Here is a 19,236-nt window from a genome sequence, read left to right as displayed (position 1 = left end):
CTAAAGACTAAAGACAAGGAGGAAAAAGGATATTGAGTTCAGAATCACAATGAAGAAAATAAAGGAAATCTTCACTAAGAAGAATTCCTGTCCTGAGTCTAATGCCCTTTAAAACCTATAGTCATCATTTCTATTTAAGTAGTAATCAGTAACTAAAGGATGTCAATAAAAATAATTGAATCTTGTACTAAATAATGCACTACTTGTTATAGTTTTGCTACATGAGCCAATTCAGTAATTGGTATTGTTCCTAAGGTAGTTTTGTTCTGACAAATTAGGTAAATGGATGTTTCAGTTAATAACCCAGCAAGCTTTCCTGCCAGCAGGTGAGGTAAACATTGGGAAATCAATTCCCAACCTCTCAGCTTCCTGGGACCAGAGAGTGAATCATGTAGGTAGTCCTCTTCTCTCTGTCCCCCTCCTATCTAGCTGAGGCCGAACAATTCCAGAGGGAGTAAACTGAGAGCGATTTAGAGTAGAAGGACAAAGCAGAGACAGACGATCAATGGTCTAAACAGGAAAAGGAGTTTACTTCCGTAACTTGACATAATAATGGTGGTTCAGTGCTGCTGGCCTGCTTGTCTGGCATACATCTTTAGCTGGATTCCACAACTTAATTTATTTCCACTCCAGAATATCCTGTACCACCACAACTCTTTAGAGGAGATAAACAGTGCCTAGTGGGGTATCAGAGGCAGAATGATCTTAAATTCAAGAGAATGAATGAGACAGTCAATAGTCTACCCAGAGTCAACTTGGTAGAAAGATTTGGTTGCTATGAGCAAGATTGAAAAGCAAGCGAACCTGTCCGTCAGCATCATAAATCTTTTCAGATCTTTAGTGACGTGTCTGTGTCGCAATGTCTGTTGTCTGTATGTGGCTGACATTCCACTACCTTTTCAGACACAGTCGTCTGGCATATCTGAGAGGCTACACATTTGTATTAAATCTAATCCTTAACCCTTGTCTCCTCTAATCCTTACACTAGCTCTGTGATGTGCGTGGCACAGGCGGTGTTGGTCCTGATTAGGAAGGGAGATGTAGAGAGGTTTAGTTGCTTGCCCAGGGCTCACCACAAGTTGTTGGCAGAGATAACAAGCCTTCTATTATGTTACAAGTGGTAGGGAAGCTCTGGCACATATTTCTAAGTGAGGTCTTCTTGATCTTTTTTAAGTTGTTAAGGGTAGGAGCAATGTCAATGGCAATAACTGAAGAATCTTTTGCCATTTCACTAAGCCAGAACTTGGCTTTCAGATTTACCCTGCTCCATCTGCACATATACTTTTGCATATAAGGTCAGGAAAGCCATTTAAATAACAGATCAGACCTGACCAGCTCCTCAATTTAAGAGATCATTGAGTCCAGCCTCCCATTTTACATGCGAGGAAACTGGATGCTAGCCGACCACATGGTTTACTGGTTTTCACGTCATTGTGTGTTTCTTTAATCACCTTCCCTCCTATACCTTGTGCTGGGATCCATGTGGATTGTTTTTTTAATAGTTGCAAGCCTCACCTTTAAGGACTTCATACAGCAAAGATAGAGGCATATATAAAGAAATGGAAACCAAATACAGGAAATTATACTGTGAATTTAAGTAACCACCAAAGCTAGAAGAAAGTCCACAAATAAAGTCAAACTCTGGCACATAGAAAGCAGTGTTTGAACTGGCTCTGCCATAGTGGAGTGTTGGCAAATTGCCTCGACTTGGCTTGGAGGGTGGAGTAAGACCTGTCCCTCTTCTGTTTTACAGGGTGTGTAATTGACTACAAATCTGCAAAGATTAAAGGAGCCTTACTGTAAAGGGGAGCCTTGCTTTTGAACTCTGCTAAACTAAGCAGGGGCTAGAAATTTTGGATGATTTGATGAGTAGAAGGCCTCCAAGGTTTTCGAGGCTTATTGTGAAAACTTACCATCGCACACTTCCCCTACTGTTCCTCTCCTCCCCACTGTATTTTTCTCCAGAACAGGAAATTGATAATAGTAAGATCTGTCTTACTGCTTCTTCCAGTAGTATCTCAGCGTGCTTCTAGGTTAAAGTTCTCTCGCTTTTTATACTTCAAAGTTTTAAAGTTAGAATGAATCAACTAGACTAAGCACCATTTTCAGCTTTCTATCTTGGTTGCCTTTCTCCCTCTCTTCTCTCATTCTCCTTCTGGTATTTCTGCTGAAAGTCTTCTGAGAGCTTTAAAATAAGTTTGACCAAATTTCTTAAAAAGTGCTAGATATTGTGTAAGTTTTAATGTTTACCTTTAATCTTCTCTTGTTCTTTTTACCCTTTAAGATAGGTGATAGAGCTGCCACTCTGAAAAGAGAGTCTTTGCATCAGGTGACCAGCAGAGTAGATACAGTAAAAACTCAAAGCATAAAGGTAAATAACAGGAAGCTTACTCTGACATAAAGATAAATGCATCTGCATCTTTGTGCTTTTGAACTGCTGCTTCTTTCTCAAAAGGAACACTTCAGTCTAATTTGCTAAAACTTCAAGACACAGTAAATTATTGAATAAGTGAAGACTTTATCAGGCGCCTGCCCTGTGCCAAGCACTCTGCTAGGAGCTGGGGTGACCATACTGAGCAGGATAGACACCTGACCCCTCTTCTGGTGGAGCTCAAAGTCCATCAGTCAGAAAATCATTAACACATAATTGAACAGATAATTAATTGTGAATGTGATAAATGCTAGGCAGGAAAAGTATAGGATATGATGAGGGCATTAGCAGAGATGAGGAAGGCTTTCCTAAGGAAATGACTTCTGAGCTAAGACAGGAAGTTATATGTACTAATGATAGGGAACAGTGGCTTAGATAATTTAAAAACAGTGTCTAACCTAAAAATTATTTTTTATTTTTAAATTGCAGTCTCAGAACTTATATAGTCCATTTAAGCCTCAGCCAGTTCCCTTCACCTTGTACCTTTCTGTTTTATTGTTCATCCCAGACATATTTACAAGATAAGCAATCTGTGATATACTCTGATATCCCAGCAAAGAAAGTCTTAGGGTATCAGAATAAAATACAGCTAGCACACATTTTTGCCTAAATTTATTGGTTTTACTTTTAGATCCTTTGTATTTTTTGTCATCTCAATATATGAGTCCCTTTGTGCTGCCTCATCTAAGCATCCTAACCAGATGCCATTTCTCTTATCATAAATTCTTCAAGCAGTTAGGACCTAGTTTTAGTTATATATGTCCATATATTAGCTTCCTAAATAAACCAAGAGTGATCTATACACTATTAGTGTAGAAATAAAGGCAGCAGAGAAGTAAGTAAATATATATTGAATAAAAGAAACATGTAATGAGTTGATATTCTAATTAAGCACAGAATCAGGACCTTTCACCCTAGCCTAAGCAGTTAGAAACAGGCCTCATAGAAACCAGACTTCTCTCCTTTTATAATTAAATTTATTTTTATATGCCAGTCTAGATCATCCTGGAGATGAGGCAGGGTAAAAGGTAAAAGCTTTTTAAAAAGATATAAATCAGACTTTGAATTAAAAGTATTAGAGCTGCTTCTTCATGTTCCTAACAGTTCCTGCCACCAGTTGAATCATCACCATGGGGGGAGAGAAGGAAGATCAGGGGAATATTTGTGGTTTGCTTGCTTTTTTTTAATGTGATAAGAGCATAAAACTCTACCTAAAGTGGTCTAGTCACAAGGTGAAGTAATGTATTCAGGAAAATTATTTAGTTAGTGTGAAATCATTCCTAGAAACCAATATGCTACTCATTTAGGAAATAGGTGTCGTAGAGGCTCCTGAGCAAGGGGGCATTTCCTTTACTGCTGACACAGGCATGCCTTCCCCCATCAGCCAAATGTTCACAGTGAATCAGATCACCTCTAGCATAATGTTCCCTTAATGGTCTAGGCTCAAATCCAGCTAGGCCCTCATCAACACTGAGTACCGAAGATATCTCTAGTATTTGTTGATTCATCCCTTCATTGCCTGTACTGATAGGGAACCTCCTGGGGGTCAAGCACTGCATTCTAAATAGGCTTTGGGGATATAATAAAGAATCAAATGAAGTCTTGTTTCCAACTTAAACCTCTGTGATCTTTGTTTTGGACAGAAAGAAGATAGTTCAGATTCTCAGGTATCCAAGCTAAGGGAGAAACTACAGCTGATCAGTGCTCTCTCCAACAAGCCTGAGAGCAACAGGCCTCCAGAGACCACCCATGAAGGTGAGATATTCAGGGCTGGCTTCTGAATATTTCACGCAGGCTTGAGCAGCTTGCCTCCCACATGGAGTGGAAAGGTGTTCCAGCAGGACTGATCGAACCCAGTGAATGATGCCTGAGCGCACTGAGATGAAGCTGATACACTTTGCTTTCATTTAGCAAAAGCCCATTTGGTACATGATTTGTACTCCAGTCTATTAAGGGAAGAAGGGTAATGTTTAGCTGGAAATAGACTTCTCCATGCTGTCTGCATCCAATTATAGGCAAAAAAACATTACTGTCATAGCATGTATTAAAGCAGCTAAATGTTTATGGAAGTCTTTTCAATTTTTAAGTGCATAAAATTTACTTTAAAATAATTATTAGTCCTTCTGAAATACCATTAACAAATGATGATGGGATCATTGAGTTGGAAAGACCCTTGGCTTTAGGTAGGGGCATACCTAGTCAATATTGGCAGATATATCAACCTCCACTGGTTTAAGCTCTAGGAGGACATAACTCTAAGGCATTGGACTATGTTGGCGTTGACCCCTCCCCCCACACACAAGTATTTTTTAATTTTAAGAAAGCAGTACAACCTCTCTATTCTCTTTTGGGTGGGATACAGACTACAGTGGGAGGCCTTGTGCTAACATTCTGCTACACAACTGTATGGTAGCATTCTTTCAGCACCAGCTGGTCTGGTGGCACATACCCCTGATCAGGCTCATAGCACAGTTCCCAGGATATCAAATATCAATGCTGTTTTCAGTTGCAGCTTAAACTCTTAACATCTTAAACGTGTACTGGTGCTATATGATCTTGCAGTGAGACCACAGCTCCTTACTGAGCCACACCAGAGACCACAGTTTCAAATTTTAATGTTGTATAATACTGATTAATCTTCACTTAGCCCTAAACATGTTCAATCTATGCCTTTAACTTCATTCAGTCACTCTGCTACTTAATTCTCTATTTTTCAATTACAGTTGACATTCAATACTATGTTAGTTTTGGATATACAGCATAGTAGTTAGACAACCATGTAATTTGCATACATTTCAAGTACCCACCTGGCACTATACATAGTTACTACAATATTATTGACTATATTCCCTACGCTGAACTTATATTCCCATGACTGTTTTTGTAATTACCAATTTGTACTTCTTAATCCCTTCACCTTTTCATCCAGTTCTCCAACCCCCCTCTCCTCTGGCAATCATCTGTTTGTTTTTTGTATCTATGAATCTATTTCTGCTTTGTTCATTTACTTTGTTCTTTAGATTCCACATATAAGTGAAATCATATTTTTCTCTTTCTATGCCTGATTTATTTCACAGCATAATACCCTCTAGGTCAGTGATTTTCAATCATTTTCATTTCATAGCACACATAAACTAATTATACTAAAATTCTGCAGCACAACAAAAAAATACATTTTTTTGCCAATCTGACAAAAAAATAGATATAATTTTGTTTTATTTACCAATAATAATAATAGTTACCTACTCTTTTTGCTCCAAAGTGACGTTTTAAAAAACTGGTTCCTATACTTGTATATAAGGATTTCTGGTACCAATAATTAACTAATCAACCTTATTATGCGATTTGACCAGTAAGGAGCAACTCTTACATGACCTACATATTCACAGTTCAAGCAGGGCATTCACACCAGACAGCTATTATTGTGTTGGCTGTTGTCTTTTTTTATTTTACAATCTAAGGGAGAAGAGACCGGTGCCCCTCACTAAATGGTCAGGTATTGCATGTTGTAAAATTTTTTGCAGCACACCAGTTGAAATCACTGCTCTAGGTCCATCTGCAACATTACTAGATTTCATTCTTTTTATGGCCTAGTAATATTTCATTGTATATATGTGCCACAACTTTTTTATCCGATCCTGTATTAATGGGCACTTGGGTTGCTTCCATATCTTGGCTGTTATAAATAATACTGCAATGAACATAGGGGTACATATATCTCTCGAATTAGTGTTTTGGATTTCTTTGGATATATTCCCAGAAATGGAATTGCTGGGCCCATTTTTAATTTCTTGAGGAATCTCCATACTGTTTTCCATAATGGCTATAGCAATCTGCATTTTCACCAACAATGCACAAGGTTTCTTTTTCCCCACATCCTTACCAATACTTGTTTTTTGTTGATTTATTGATGATAGCCATTCTGACAGGTGTGAGGTAATAGCTCATTGTGGTTTTAATTTGCATTTCTCTGATGATTAGCAATATTGAGCATCTTTTCATATGTCTATTGGCCATCTATGTGTCCTCTTTGGAAAAGTGTCCATTAAGGCCCTCTACCCATTTTTTAATTAGACTGTTAATTTTTTTTTTTTTTTTGGTGTTAAGTTGTATAACTTCTTTATAAATTTTGGATATTAACCGCTTACCAGATGTATCACTGGTAAATATCTTCTTTCATTCAGTAGGTTGTCTTTTTGTCAGCAATTTCTCTTAAATTCAGTATATATGCAATTATCCTAAGAGATGACCTTCAATGCTGGTTTAACTTCGTGTCAGACTTGCTAATACTAAAACCATGTGTATTTGTTACAGAGCAAGTACAGAGTTTCACATCAAAGCCATCAGCATTTCCAGAATTTCCACAGTCTCCTGGAGATGACATTGAGAAAACTGCCCAGCTAAGATCTATCTCCCTACCAGGAATCGCTAGCATCAAAGGTAAATTTTTATACCATGGAGTAATAAGGGAAATGTTCAAAGTTATAACTTTTTAATTTTTTTAACTTGCAAGAAAAAGAATTATGTATAACATTGACTGAGCACTTCCTCTGGGCCAATATTTGATATGCATTTGTATTATATAATCCTGATTAACAATTCAGGGAACATAAATATTCATGTATGATACTCATTTTACTGATAGGGAAACTGCCTAAGTCCACACAGCAAATAATTAATTGAGGCAAAATTCATACCAAGGCAGTCTGACACCAAAATTTACACTCTTAACCAATGAACTATATTATCTCTCTAGTAATGTTTTTAGAGTTTTCATTCATTCATTGAGTACCTAATTATACCAGTGCTAAGCAATAACAATACAGTATAAGATACAGTCTCACATTCCTCACAGATATAAAAGTCTAGTGGAGAAGGCAAACAAGAAAACATAATAAATACTGTAAGATTAGAAAAATAAAGTAAAAGTTGATCCTATTTGTCAGGACCCTCCAAAAATGAGGAGTCCTTTAGCTGAAAAATCAGTAAGATAAACGTTAGCAAAAAGGATATGATTCACAGAAAAAATATCTTTGCCTTGCTCCCAACAGTGTATATTCTGTCCCTCATTGTGATGTTTGGGTCTCCTGATTTTGCATTTGCTAACAGCCTGGGAAAATCACCCCACTCCTGTCCACTGCCTTTGCCTGGCTCCTCACCTCAGCTTAGATACCATTCCACCAGGGAACATTTCCTTACCTCCCAGGACCAGATAAGGTTCCTTCTGTGTATGACCTCTTCTATTTTGTTTGCCCCTGTTTAGTATGTATCGCTCTGTTGTAATTTCCTAGGGAGACATAAAATTTAACTTCATTCCTAGCCCCTAGCATAGTGGCTGGTACACATGAATATTTGTTAAATGAATGAGTTATCTACAGGCTACAATAGAAGCATAGAAGACCTAAATTTATTTTGCCATTTAAATACAATTACTTATTTTTTCCCATCGCAATTTTTTTTTCTTTCTGTTTTCTGGGAGACAGGAGTATTAAGTTGTGTTTATTGGCAATACAAGTTGCCTCCTCCCACTCTCCATTATTACTTCAAGAATTGATGAGAATGAATGGAGTTGAAAGTCTGTTAAGAGCAGATTAAGAACGAGCCATCTTAACATTTGTACTTAACATAGATTTTACATACTTTTGAATGACTACACTTTTGAAATGATTTGGAACAGCAATTAGATTTTTATTTAAGTACTGCTACCAAGTGCATAGCACATTTTATTAACTTATCCTTCATATGCACACACAATAAAACATTTTTCAGCTAGCCACTTGGTGGCAGGCATTGAGAACAAACTTCCCACCTGCTTTTCTAGCTTTCAAGACTTTTATTTAGCTGCTTTGCTAGGACTATCTTAAGAGTGAAACTAGGCCCTTATTCAGAAGCTTGTCTACAAAAACTCCTTGAAGGACTAGACCTTGCACTGCAACTGTTTCCCCCCTTCAAATTATTACTATTCTTCCTAAGTACCAAACAGCCAGAGGCCTATTGAATCTAAGTGTGAAGTTGAATAAAGGAAGAAAGGAAAGGAATTTAGGAAGATTTTTAAAGAAACATAAGCCTCATTGACTATCTTCTGATAGTAGAGACTAACTCTACTAAGTCATTCAGTAGGGACATAATCAAGTCCAAGTCTTTTCTATTTCATTTTTTTGTTAATCCTTACCCGAGGATATTTTTCCCATTGCTTTTCAGAGAGTGGAAGGGAAGGGAGAGTGGGGACAGAGAGAGAGAAAGAAACATCAGTGTGAGAGAGGTACATTGATTGATTGCCTCCAGCATCTGTCCTGGCCAGGGGCTGGGGTTCAAACCTGCAATCCAGGCACATGCCCTTGACTAGGAACCCAAGACCTTTGGTGTACAGGCCAATTCTCTCACCACTGAGCCACACCGGCCAGGGCTTAAGTCCTTTTTAAATGTTATGTAAATAATTGGCCCTTCTATTTGGAAACAGCTTAAATGCCCATCAGCAGATGAGTGGATTAGAAAACTGGGGTACATCTACACAATAAAATACTACACTGCTGTAAAAAAGGAAGAACTCTTACATTTGTAACAGCATAGATGGACATGGAGAGCATTATGCTAAGTAAAATAAGCCAGTCGGAGAAAGATAAATATCACATGATCTCACTTATTTGTGGAATATAATGAACAACATAAACTGATGAACAAAAATAGATCCAGAGACATAGAAGCATCGAACAGACCGTCAAGCCTCAGAGGGAAGGCAGGGGAGGGGGTGTGAGTAAGAGATCAACCAAAGGATTTGTATGCATGCATATAAGCATAACCAATGGACACAGACAGTAGCGGGGGTGAGGGCATGTTCTGGGGGGTGAGAGCGGCCAGGGAAAGGTCAGTGGAGGGAAAAGGAGATATATGTAATACTTTAAACAATAAAGAATTTAAATTTAAAAAATAAATAATTTTTAATTATTTATTAATTAAATTAAATAAGTGTTCATTATGGGGTCCTTGAGAAAATACAAGCAGAAACTGTTGATAGAAATTGTCCAATCCTATTGGCTCAAATAATATCTTAGAAATAAAAAAGAAGATACAGCCCCGGCCAGCGTAGTTCAGTGGTTAGAGTATCAGCTTGTGCACCAGAGGGTCAGGGGTTTGATTCCTGGTCAAGGGCATGTACCTGGGTTGCAGGTTCAATCCCCTACCCGAGGTCAGGGTGCATGTAGGAGGCAACCACTCGATGCATCTATCTCACATCGATGTTTTTCTCTTTTTCTCCTCCCCCACATCCCTTCCCTTCCATTCTCTCTAGAAATCAATGAAAAAAATATTCTCACTCCTCAGGTGAGGATATTTTTTAAATTAAAAAAAAAATCAACTGGTATAATTGCTCTCTCTCTTAGCTGGAAAAGATATAGCTTTGAAGAGATACACAGAGGGGGTAAAAACAGATTTATATTTGTGAGTACGTGACACAGTTTATTATTGTATTATTCTTTATTATTGTGCTAGAGGCCTGATGCATGAAATTTGTGCAAGAGTAGGCCTTCCTTCCCCTGGCTGCCAGTACCGGCTTCCCTCTGGCACCCAGGACCCAGGCTCCCGGGACCCAGGCTTCCCTCTCAGCCCCGGCTTCCTCCAGAAGGTCATCTGGAAGGACGTCTGCTCTAATTAGCATATTATACTTTTATTATTATAGAATTGCCATACAAACAACTGTAAACCTACTTTTGCCCCACCCTGTATAGTCCTCTGGTTGTTTTTGAGATATAATTAACGTTCCATATTATTCACTCTTTTAAAATGTATAATTCAGTTTTTTTTAGTATATTCACAAGTTTGTGCAGCCATCACACTCATTCTAGAACATTTTTATCATCCCCAAAAGAAACCCTGTACCTATTAAATGGTCATTCCCTTTTTCCCCTTCCCCCAGCCCTTGACAACCACTAATCTCTCAACCACTGTCTCTTTGGATTTGCCTATTCTGAATATTTCATATATAAATGGAATCATACAATATATAAACTTATATATGCTTTTTTCTTGCATTATATTCCTTTCATTTAGCATAATGTTGTCAAGGTTCATCCATAGTTCAACATGTAACAGTAGTTCATTCCTTTTCATGGCTGAATAATATTCCATTGTATGAACACTTAGTATACCCATTCATCAATTGATTGCCATTTGGCTTTTAGGAATAATGTAGCTATGAACATTTGTATACAAGTTTTTGTGTAGACATATGTTTTCATTTCTCTTGAATATATACCTAGAAATGTAATTGCTGGGTTACATGATAACTCTGTTTAACTGACAAAATGCCAGAGTCTATTTTACAAGCTCAGCTCCTGTCAATTAGCTCTTTAAGCCTCTCTAGTCCTTTTCACCCCTTCAACATAAGAATAAAATGTGAAAATTCCAAAAGGAAGGCCCTGGACAGAGAAAAGGCCAGTCTATTTTATTCTCCTGTGATTATCTATCACTGCTTCTAGTTTGGGAGGATAGTGCATACAGTATTTCTCTCAAGGATCAAGAAAGAATTAGTCTTTCTGATTTAGTGACATCCTAAACTTTACCTTTTGGAATCAGAGTCTGCAAAGTAGCTTTCTTTTAATGCTTTACATTCAGTTGTGGCTATTGTTTAAACTGTTAACTAAATTTAGCTATATTTATAGACATAAACACTTTTTGCAATTTTTTTAAACAGATCTTGAGGATTTATTCTACAAGACTGGCCAGAACATGGATGGGAAGCTGACCTACCAGGAAATTTGGAACTCCTTAGGCTCTGCTGTGCCAGCACCAGAGAGTTTGAGAGAGTTTGATGCTGACGGAGATGGAAGATACTCATTCCTGGAGCTAAGAGCAGCTGGAGGTGTCTAGCCTCATTGGGCATATTTAGAAACGGATATATACCCTGGGCTACCTAATATCTGCTCGCATAACAAAAACAACCCTTCTATTTATCTATCAGTCCTCCAATCCTCCAAACTATTGTAGCAGACACATTGCAACCTTTTAACTTGTTTGAAAAAGCTATATAAAAGTTATTTTTTTAAAAAAGACCATTTTACTTATGATGTTCAGAAATCTATGATTTCCTGAAACCAGTATGATCTTAATTCTAAAATTGCCAGAATAAAAGTCAAGCCCTCTTTCTTTCTCTTTCCTTTTTTGAGGGAAGGAGACCTTATCTTTTAGAACTAGAAAAAGTGTATATAGTAAGAATAAGCCACCTTTTATATTTCACATAAATCTGCCTTAAATTAGCTGCACTTTATTCAGACTCAGAAAATGTCTTTTCTTTAAAAGATAGGCTTTTTCTGTGTATAAATATTTAAAATGAAAGAAGAGTTCTGCATATTTTGTGGGAAGTTAGGAGAAATGGTTTGAAACAGGACATGAATAAATGGCTTGTCAAAAATCGCTAATTTGATCTGGTAGCGACTAAAACTAGGCCCATGTCTCCTTCAGGCATCTCCTTTAGGTGCTGCCATGGGGTTTGGTCTGGTGGCCGGAGGAATATATTTAGGGAGTGGATACTGGGGACAGTGCAGCCTCCAGGCGCAGGAAAGTAAGATCTATATCTTTGTTTCTGTCCCCTTAGCTAATCGCAATCTGTGAACCAGAGAGTATTCTTGGCATTTTTATTATTTTTTATCCTATTTCAGGGTTTATGAACATAGAAAGTTATCCAGTGAGGAGATATATTTCCCTCCCTGAGTGAGCAGGATTATCACACACACACACACACACACACACACACACACACACTCAAGTCTATCTTAAAGCTGTGGCTGACTTCCCTCTCTGATACTATCTCCATTCTGAATGGCAGGGCTGAAGTCCCTGGTCACTGGCTCAGCCTGGCCGCCCAGGAGCTTTAGAGGAGAGCTGTGCCTTTAATTCTGACCCAGGAAACAGATTTTACATGGGGGCTAACCAAGAACCTAGTATGTTCCTCTGGGGGATAAGGCCGTAACAGTTGTGAACATTTATTTATTAAGTTTCTTCATGGTTATCAGGTCAGAAGTAGTTGGAAGCTTTATGTCCAGAGAATGCCAAGCATAGCAGACAGGCCTGGAACATTGGGCTTTACATGATGGTAGCAAGTGTTTTCAGATCTAATGCAAGCAAGTGCAATACTTTTCCCTTTAAATACTTCCATAGCCTGGTACTACAGGACCCTGAACTAAAAGGAATTATACCTCCATGCTCTCTGTGTGTGCTGTGTTCTTAGAAGGAGTCTCTGAAGAATACAAAAGGAAAAAACTTTGCAAAACTTAGCTGTGCTGTAGGCCACATCAGGGAGAAACTAGAGAAGCTTTCGTAGACTGACTTCTTTAGTGGAACTCATTTCCATTTTAACTTTTTCCATTTTAACTTTGTCCAAGTTGCCCAGTTAGCCATGGATGCAGCCAAACGTCCTTAACTATTTAAGGGCTGGTTTTGTTTTGCTTTTTCTTTATATGATATTCAGCTTGGTATAGGCTAACCTTGTTTTTTTTTTCTAGGAATATAAAAATTTAGTTAAAGCAAGATGAAGTCTTTTCCCATGAATGTGTCTGCTTACCTCATATGGCTTATGCTTCTCTTTCTTTAAAAAAAAATATTTTTCCTTGCCCAACCGAGCTATTTCACTTTCTTGGAAAGGTTAAAATATGGTATAAAATTAGCACTTTGGGTAACTTGAAGAGTACTCTTCTGGCTGCCTTCCATGCCCACCCCCCTTTTTTAATATATATACCCTGACGGATTTTGTAACAACCAAATAACACTCTAGCAATAAATTGAATTATTCTGCTATATTTGTATATACTGTACCATAAATAGTATGTCTACCTGGAAGGTATTTTTTTGAGAACTGATTTATATGAAATATACTTGGGGGTAATGTAGCTTGTCCTTTTTAGTTTCAAATTCTTATTCATAGGCATATACTTTGAGGACACCTTAACTCTTTGTTGTACGTACTTTTCTTTTGCCTCAGAGAGCTATCTGTGGAGGAGTCATTTTGTTTTTTAATTTATCATCCATTCTCACCTCAAGTGTGTCTGGCTAGCATCATCCCTGAGCCAGGTATATAGTACCATCCTCTCCCCCTACCCAATTTGGCAGAGGTGTTCCTGCTGCCCTCAGACTTGAGAATACTCTTGTCACACAGCCTGGGAAAGTGCCCTATCTCCCAGGCAGAACTAGGGCACTTGAACTCCTTTGTTTGAAATTGAGCAGATTCATTGGCCTAAGAAGAGCCTCAGAAACCTATTGTTCAGTGTTAATTTGGCATTTTTATTTGTAAATTGTCTTAAACTGTAATCAAGCCTCACCTGCCACATCTCAGCTCTGAAAGGAAGGTCGACAGTAGTGGTGAGTTTGGTTTTGGTTTTGGTTTCAGTTACTTTGACCTTCCCACTCTGGCAGCTCCTACTGCTGCTTTCCCAAATTACCCAAAGCACTGCTGCTTGGTCCTTGTTTTCTTTTGTCTTGTACTATCTGATATAATGTTTACTTAAAGGGCAAAAGTGTTTTGTAGGAAGAAAAGAACCAAAAGAAGAGAGAATCAGCTTAGAGATGACTGTGATGTTATCTAAAGAGCAGAGAAGGGCCTGGCACTTAGGAATGTGCCTCAAACAGCAAAGCTGAAGAACGGACACTCTTCACCTACTGGCTACTGTCCCTCCATTGGCGTTTCCTCACTTTATGTTGCTGGACAGAACACTGTCGGCGCCCCCGCTGGTCTTGCCGGTCACAGTTGAAGCTTCTGGCTGTAATGGGCTCATACTCATAATGGCCTGCTGTTGAGTTGTTTTTAGTGACAGCTTTCGTGTGCTACACACCTCATTGGCTTGCTTACCAACACCAGCTAGATGCAGTCCCTCCTTTCATATCCAAACCAGAACACATTTGGGTATTCCTGACACTTTATAGAGCGTGTATTGTTTGTTATATGAACCTAACCTACCTTGTTGTTTTCTCACATTAAGAAATGTCAATCTACTTTGCTTTAGTGGAGCTATTTTGGTAATGTATAAGCAGTTTTGGTTCTGTTTGGGGAGTGAATTCAAGGTTTCCATGGCTTGATTTGAACTTTGCTTATTTCATATCAGTAATACAACCATTTTAATTTATCTAAATAAAACATTTACTTTTTATCCCACTGTGTCATGACTAAGGTCCCTACCTCTGGTTACTAAAGAAAAAAATATCTACTTTGAAACCTGATTTTATGGATTTCTCCCTCCCCTTGAAAGCAGAGACAGATTGTGGGCACAGTGTTCAATTGAAGACTCTACCTCGAATGCAGAATTTGGACTGAAGGAGTGAAGGCTGCTTCTTTGGCATCTGTAGGTTGGGAGGGGAGAGGGGAGGTTATGAGTGAGCCTCTTTTCATGTATCAACCACAGAAGCTCCACTTAGGGCTGTTTTATATGTTGAGGTTCAGTGTAAGAGCATGTTTAAAAGAAATGTTCCACTCCCTTAAAAAAAAGGGGGTAGCCTTGAAATCCATTGCAAGAGAGAGGCCATATAGGGGCTGTAGCTCTTTTGCACAGAAAAATATTAGAAAAATTAGCTCTGCATGGTGGCTAGATTCTGGGATTACACACACACAATCTGGGTGACCTTCCCCCTCATGGAAGACTACATAAAGCTTAGCTCATTTGAGCATCTTACCAAATATGATAAGATGATTTCCTTATATCCAAAGTGAAAGGAAAAAAATGTATATGCTGGGTCAGACCTGAGCTTTCTTACCTTTAATCTGGCACAAAATAGCTAGTATTATCTTTGTTTCTCTTTTTTAGGATCGTTTCCAGAAGGTACAAAATTTCTCTCATATAGTGGATCTTACCTTGTGGAGGGGCCATAAATCCCTTTAGGGAAAGATCTTTTTTAAAAACTGGATACGTTTCTGTATATTATTTTAGGGGCTTCACTTCCCCCAAGCCACTCCATGGATCAACTTAGTTCCATCCTACACACACAGAAATCATTTGCCAAGTGTTTTCTAACCAGATGTATCATTACGGAAGGGACACCAGGGTGGATGGTTGGAAGATGAACTTTGAAGCCAGGCAGATGTAAATTTGAGACCTTGCTCTGCAATCCTATATAATAAAGGTGATATGCAAATTGACCATCACACCCTCACACAAGATGGCCACCCCCATGTAGTTACAAGATGGCCATCATAAGATGGCCACAGGGGAGGGCATTTGAGGGCAATTAGGACAGCAGGGGAGTGAGTTGGGTGTGACCAGACCAGCAGGGGAGGGCAGTTAGGGATGACCAGGCCAGCAGGGGAGCAGTTAGGGGGTGATCAGGCTGGCTGGCAGAAGTGGTTAGGAGCAATCAGGCAGGCAGATAGGCAAGCAGTTGGGAGCCAGCAGTCCCGGATTGTGAGAGGGATGTCCGACTGCCGGTTTGTGGGATTGGGCCTAAACCGGCAGTCGGACATCCCCCAAGGGCTCCCAGATTAGAGAGGGTGCAGGCTGGGCTGAGAAACAACCCCCCCCCAAGTGCACAAATTTTGTGCACTGGGCCTCTAGTATAACAATATGGCAAATGCCCTTGAGAACTGTCTCTTCATCTGTAAGTGGAGGGTCGTTGGCAGTGTTCTTATATTAGAAACAATGTAGAGACAACCCCAACTCAGTACACATACATGTTAACAAAGAATGTGATTGAGCCAGCAGTGCAGTGTGGCTCATGGATCTGAATGACCTGTTTTGCCTGTGACCTGTCACTGTGAATCACCACAGTTCACACATGCTCCACAGCTATCACTTTGTGGCAGCTGTGCTTAATGTCTCACAGAATGGCAGTGCCTTTGGGTACCTATCCCAGAACCTAGCATACATTTTTGGTCTTAAGTAAAAACTGGGTAGAGGACTGTTGAGCCCATCACAAGCACTAGTTCAGTGTTTTCCCACAACCAACCCTCCAATTCCCATTTGTGTTGGTGATTCTCAGTGACCTTCAATTTGGTTTGCAAATTGTCCCTATCAAACAGGGGAAGGACTTTGCCCTCCTAACAACAAATGAGACGCCAGGAAGCCTGGGACTTTTTTTAATCTTTCATAATGTGACATCCAGATGGGCCCTAGCCTGTGTCAATACCACCTCCGAGGTTAGCTCTGTCCCAGTACCTCCAGCTTCCACACTCAGTGAAAGGAGACTACAGTTCTGAAGCAAAAGGCTTGGCATTGAAGCAGTGGTCCCCATGGGCCAGTGTGGGGAGGGAGGGGGAGTGGAGGTTCCTTTCAGGACAAATGGCCAAAGGATAGGAGACGGAGTGGTTCAGCATTGGAGGTAGGTTACACAGGGAGAGGGCAGAGGGCACCTCCTGAAAGATGGGAATCGGGAGTGGGGAGCTGTTCTGGGGCCGAGGCATTGGGGAAGCTAGGGGAGGCTGTGGGACCAGCTGCAATGCAGGTTGCGGAGGGACAGGGGCCTCCACCTTGGTGCTGCTTTGTTGAGCAGCATAGCTCCTACTCTCAGTGCTATCCAACTCGAACAGAGAATCTGAAGTCTGGACCTCAGTCTCAGTCTTGGAGACAGTAGGGGAAGGGCCCATGTTGATGGCTGTGTTCATGCCATAGTGCCTTCGCTTGTTAATCCAGTACAACAGTGGGCTGTAGGTGAATGTAGTGGCTCTCATCACCTTTACCCACTCCTGGGCACGCTCTTCCCGCCGCAGGTTCTTCCTCCAGTGCAGAAAGAGAATGCAGCCACCAATTAGCACTGAACACAGCCCCAGGAGTCCAAAGTACAGCGAGATCCACACTAAGGCAATAAGAAAGAAAAAGAGGCAAGCTGGCTGATAGCTCTAGCTTGGGGGCTGAGTTGTTTCTTATTCCTCTTCTTAACCCGTTCATTAGTCATTCCATCCACTTAGCCACGCTCTTCATTCCTTCCCTCCCTCCTCATTGACTTATCATTCTCTTAGTCAAAGCTAGATTTCCAGGGAGCTTAAGAGGCCCCCCTAGCCCTTTATAGATAAGGAAAGCTAGAGGTTGGAGGGGAGCATGGCCTGTCCAGGCTTAGTCAGGCCTCTGGTTCCCAACCCTGGACCCATCCAATCCACCAGATGGAGAACCTCACTAAAGCCAGGCTTATCAAGGAAGTAAAAGTTTAACAGTTGACAGGGACACCAGTGTCCCATCCCATTCTACCCATTCCGTTGTGATGGTCCTAGGGTATTCATAGCACCCCTGTGTCCTCAAGAAATCCTTCATTTTCTAGAGGAAACAGTAGCTTAACTGCTTAGCACTCCTCCATGCAGGACCCACCACACACACCATCCATGCAAAAGGTCGCCCCAAGCTAAGGGCACGAAGCAAGGATCAGGAATAGGAGGGTCATTTACCACTAGGGAGACTCAGGTCCTTCGGTTGGGAATCCATCAGGTCCAGCTTTGGTATCTTGCCAGTGGCCCTGGAGAGAGGGAGCTTACCTACCCATCTCTCCAGTTACTCTGAGTCCTTGACATGCCCCGGCCCCATTGTTTCCTAAGGGTGAGGTCACTGGATTCTGAGCATTGAGCATGCGGGGGGCGGAGCTTGTGAAGTCTTGGGTTAATGATAGGGACTTCATCTAATGGTGCCATACTGTATGTCTACCGCTTCTATCAGGGGCTGACCCAGCCACTGAATTGTCTGCCCCCTACCCCTTATGGTGAACCTACAGAACAGCCCCAACCCCGGGAAAGGGCCCCAGTCCCTCAGGGACTTGTCCATGTTGCTGGGCATTAAGGAACAGTGGGAAGGGTGGCAGGGAGCACACACAGCTTTGGGCAGCCCTGCCCTCAAGATGTCTGTGATCCAGCTGTCCGAAGAAAACCTGCTCAAGGGAACGAAGTAAATAATGCCTCCTTTCTTGCCTCTTACAATCTTATTTTGTTTCGTTACCTTCCTTCAACAAGTGGTGTTTATTGGGCACCAGGTCCTGTGGGAGCTCCCTACTTTCTGGCCCTCCATCCTTTCCAGCCTCACCTTCCTCCCCATCCTTCACTTACCTCTCCCTTCTGATCAGACCAGACTCCTTAGCACAGCCTGCTTACTCACATCTCTGGAGTTTTGCTCATACTGCCTCTACCTGAGTGCCCCTCCCCACTCTTTCCCCCCACTGAACTCCTGCTTATCCTTCAAAGCTCAGCTCAACCCCCAGACTCTATGACAAACAGTTGCTTCCATTGGCTTCCCAGAATGCGATCATCCCCAGTTTGAAGGGGTTTTGAGGGGTGTCTAGTACCAAGCCCATCAGATGCTTGAGCCCTGGAGGTAGATCTCCCCTACCCAGCAACTCATCCCCTGGGACTTGCTTGGGTCAGAGACTTACTTGCTCACACCTCCTGAGGCAACTTGATCCATGTATGGGTGGCTCAGTTAGAAAGCCCTTCCCTAATTAAGCTCAAGTCAGCCTCCCTGTACTACCCCTGGGCCTAGCTCAGCTTTTTGGCACCATTTAATTACTTTCCTCTCTGTGGCCCCCCAGCATGTGACTTGGGCACTATTCAGCACGATTTTTTTCCAGGTTTACTTAACCCTCAGCTTGCCTCATACCCCACTGGCTCCCGCTTTGCAGTCTCCTTGGCTGGTTTCTCCTCTTTTCCCTGATCACTAAATGTTAGCATGCCCTCAGGCCTTAGCCCTCTATCTACATTCACTCCCTCAGTGATCTCATTCAGACTCAGGGATTTTTTCCCCTTTTTATTGAATTTATTAATAAAACTATACAAGTTTCAGGTGCACAATTCTACAACACATCATCTGTACTCTGTATTGTGTGTTCACCACTCCAAGTCAAGTCTCCATCACCATTGA

At 40.7% G+C, this 19,236-nt stretch overlaps 2 protein-coding genes across 10 annotated transcripts in view; one reads left to right on the top strand and one right to left on the bottom strand.

Annotated features, from left to right (window-relative positions):
- Positions 1-14,565, top strand: part of EFCAB14 (EF-hand calcium binding domain 14) — a 39,299-nt gene extending 24,734 nt beyond the window's left edge. For 6 of the 9 annotated variants that reach the window (XM_023752746.1, XM_023752750.1, XM_014454539.2 and 3 more), the window contains 4 exons: positions 2,285-2,371; positions 4,075-4,186; positions 6,746-6,871; positions 11,121-14,565. In XM_023752746.1, coding sequence (XP_023608514.1) covers positions 2,285-2,371; positions 4,075-4,186; positions 6,746-6,871; positions 11,121-11,296 — 501 coding nt within the window. In that variant the 3' untranslated portion in view covers positions 11,297-14,565. Of the gene's footprint in view, positions 1-2,284; positions 2,372-4,074; positions 4,187-6,745; positions 6,872-9,719; positions 9,752-11,120 lie in introns of all 9 variants that reach the window. The other 3 variants (XM_023752751.1, XM_014454540.2, XM_023752747.1) reach the window with 2 other exon arrangements.
- Positions 14,566-16,467: 1,902 nt separating this feature from the next.
- TEX38 (testis expressed 38) lies at positions 16,468-17,518 on the bottom strand. The gene has a single exon (XM_023752667.1). It carries the CDS (start codon positions 17,070-17,072, stop codon positions 16,590-16,592), a length of 483 nt encoding a protein of 160 aa, XP_023608435.1. The 5' UTR covers positions 17,073-17,518; the 3' UTR covers positions 16,468-16,589.
- Between the last annotated feature and the right edge of the window lie 1,718 nt (positions 17,519-19,236).

Source organism: Myotis lucifugus, unplaced genomic scaffold, assembly GCF_000147115.1.
Source record: "Myotis lucifugus unplaced genomic scaffold, Myoluc2.0 scaffold_37, whole genome shotgun sequence".
Classification (NCBI taxonomy): domain Eukaryota; kingdom Metazoa; phylum Chordata; class Mammalia; order Chiroptera; family Vespertilionidae; genus Myotis; species Myotis lucifugus.
This window is presented reverse-complemented; position numbering and strand designations above follow the sequence as displayed.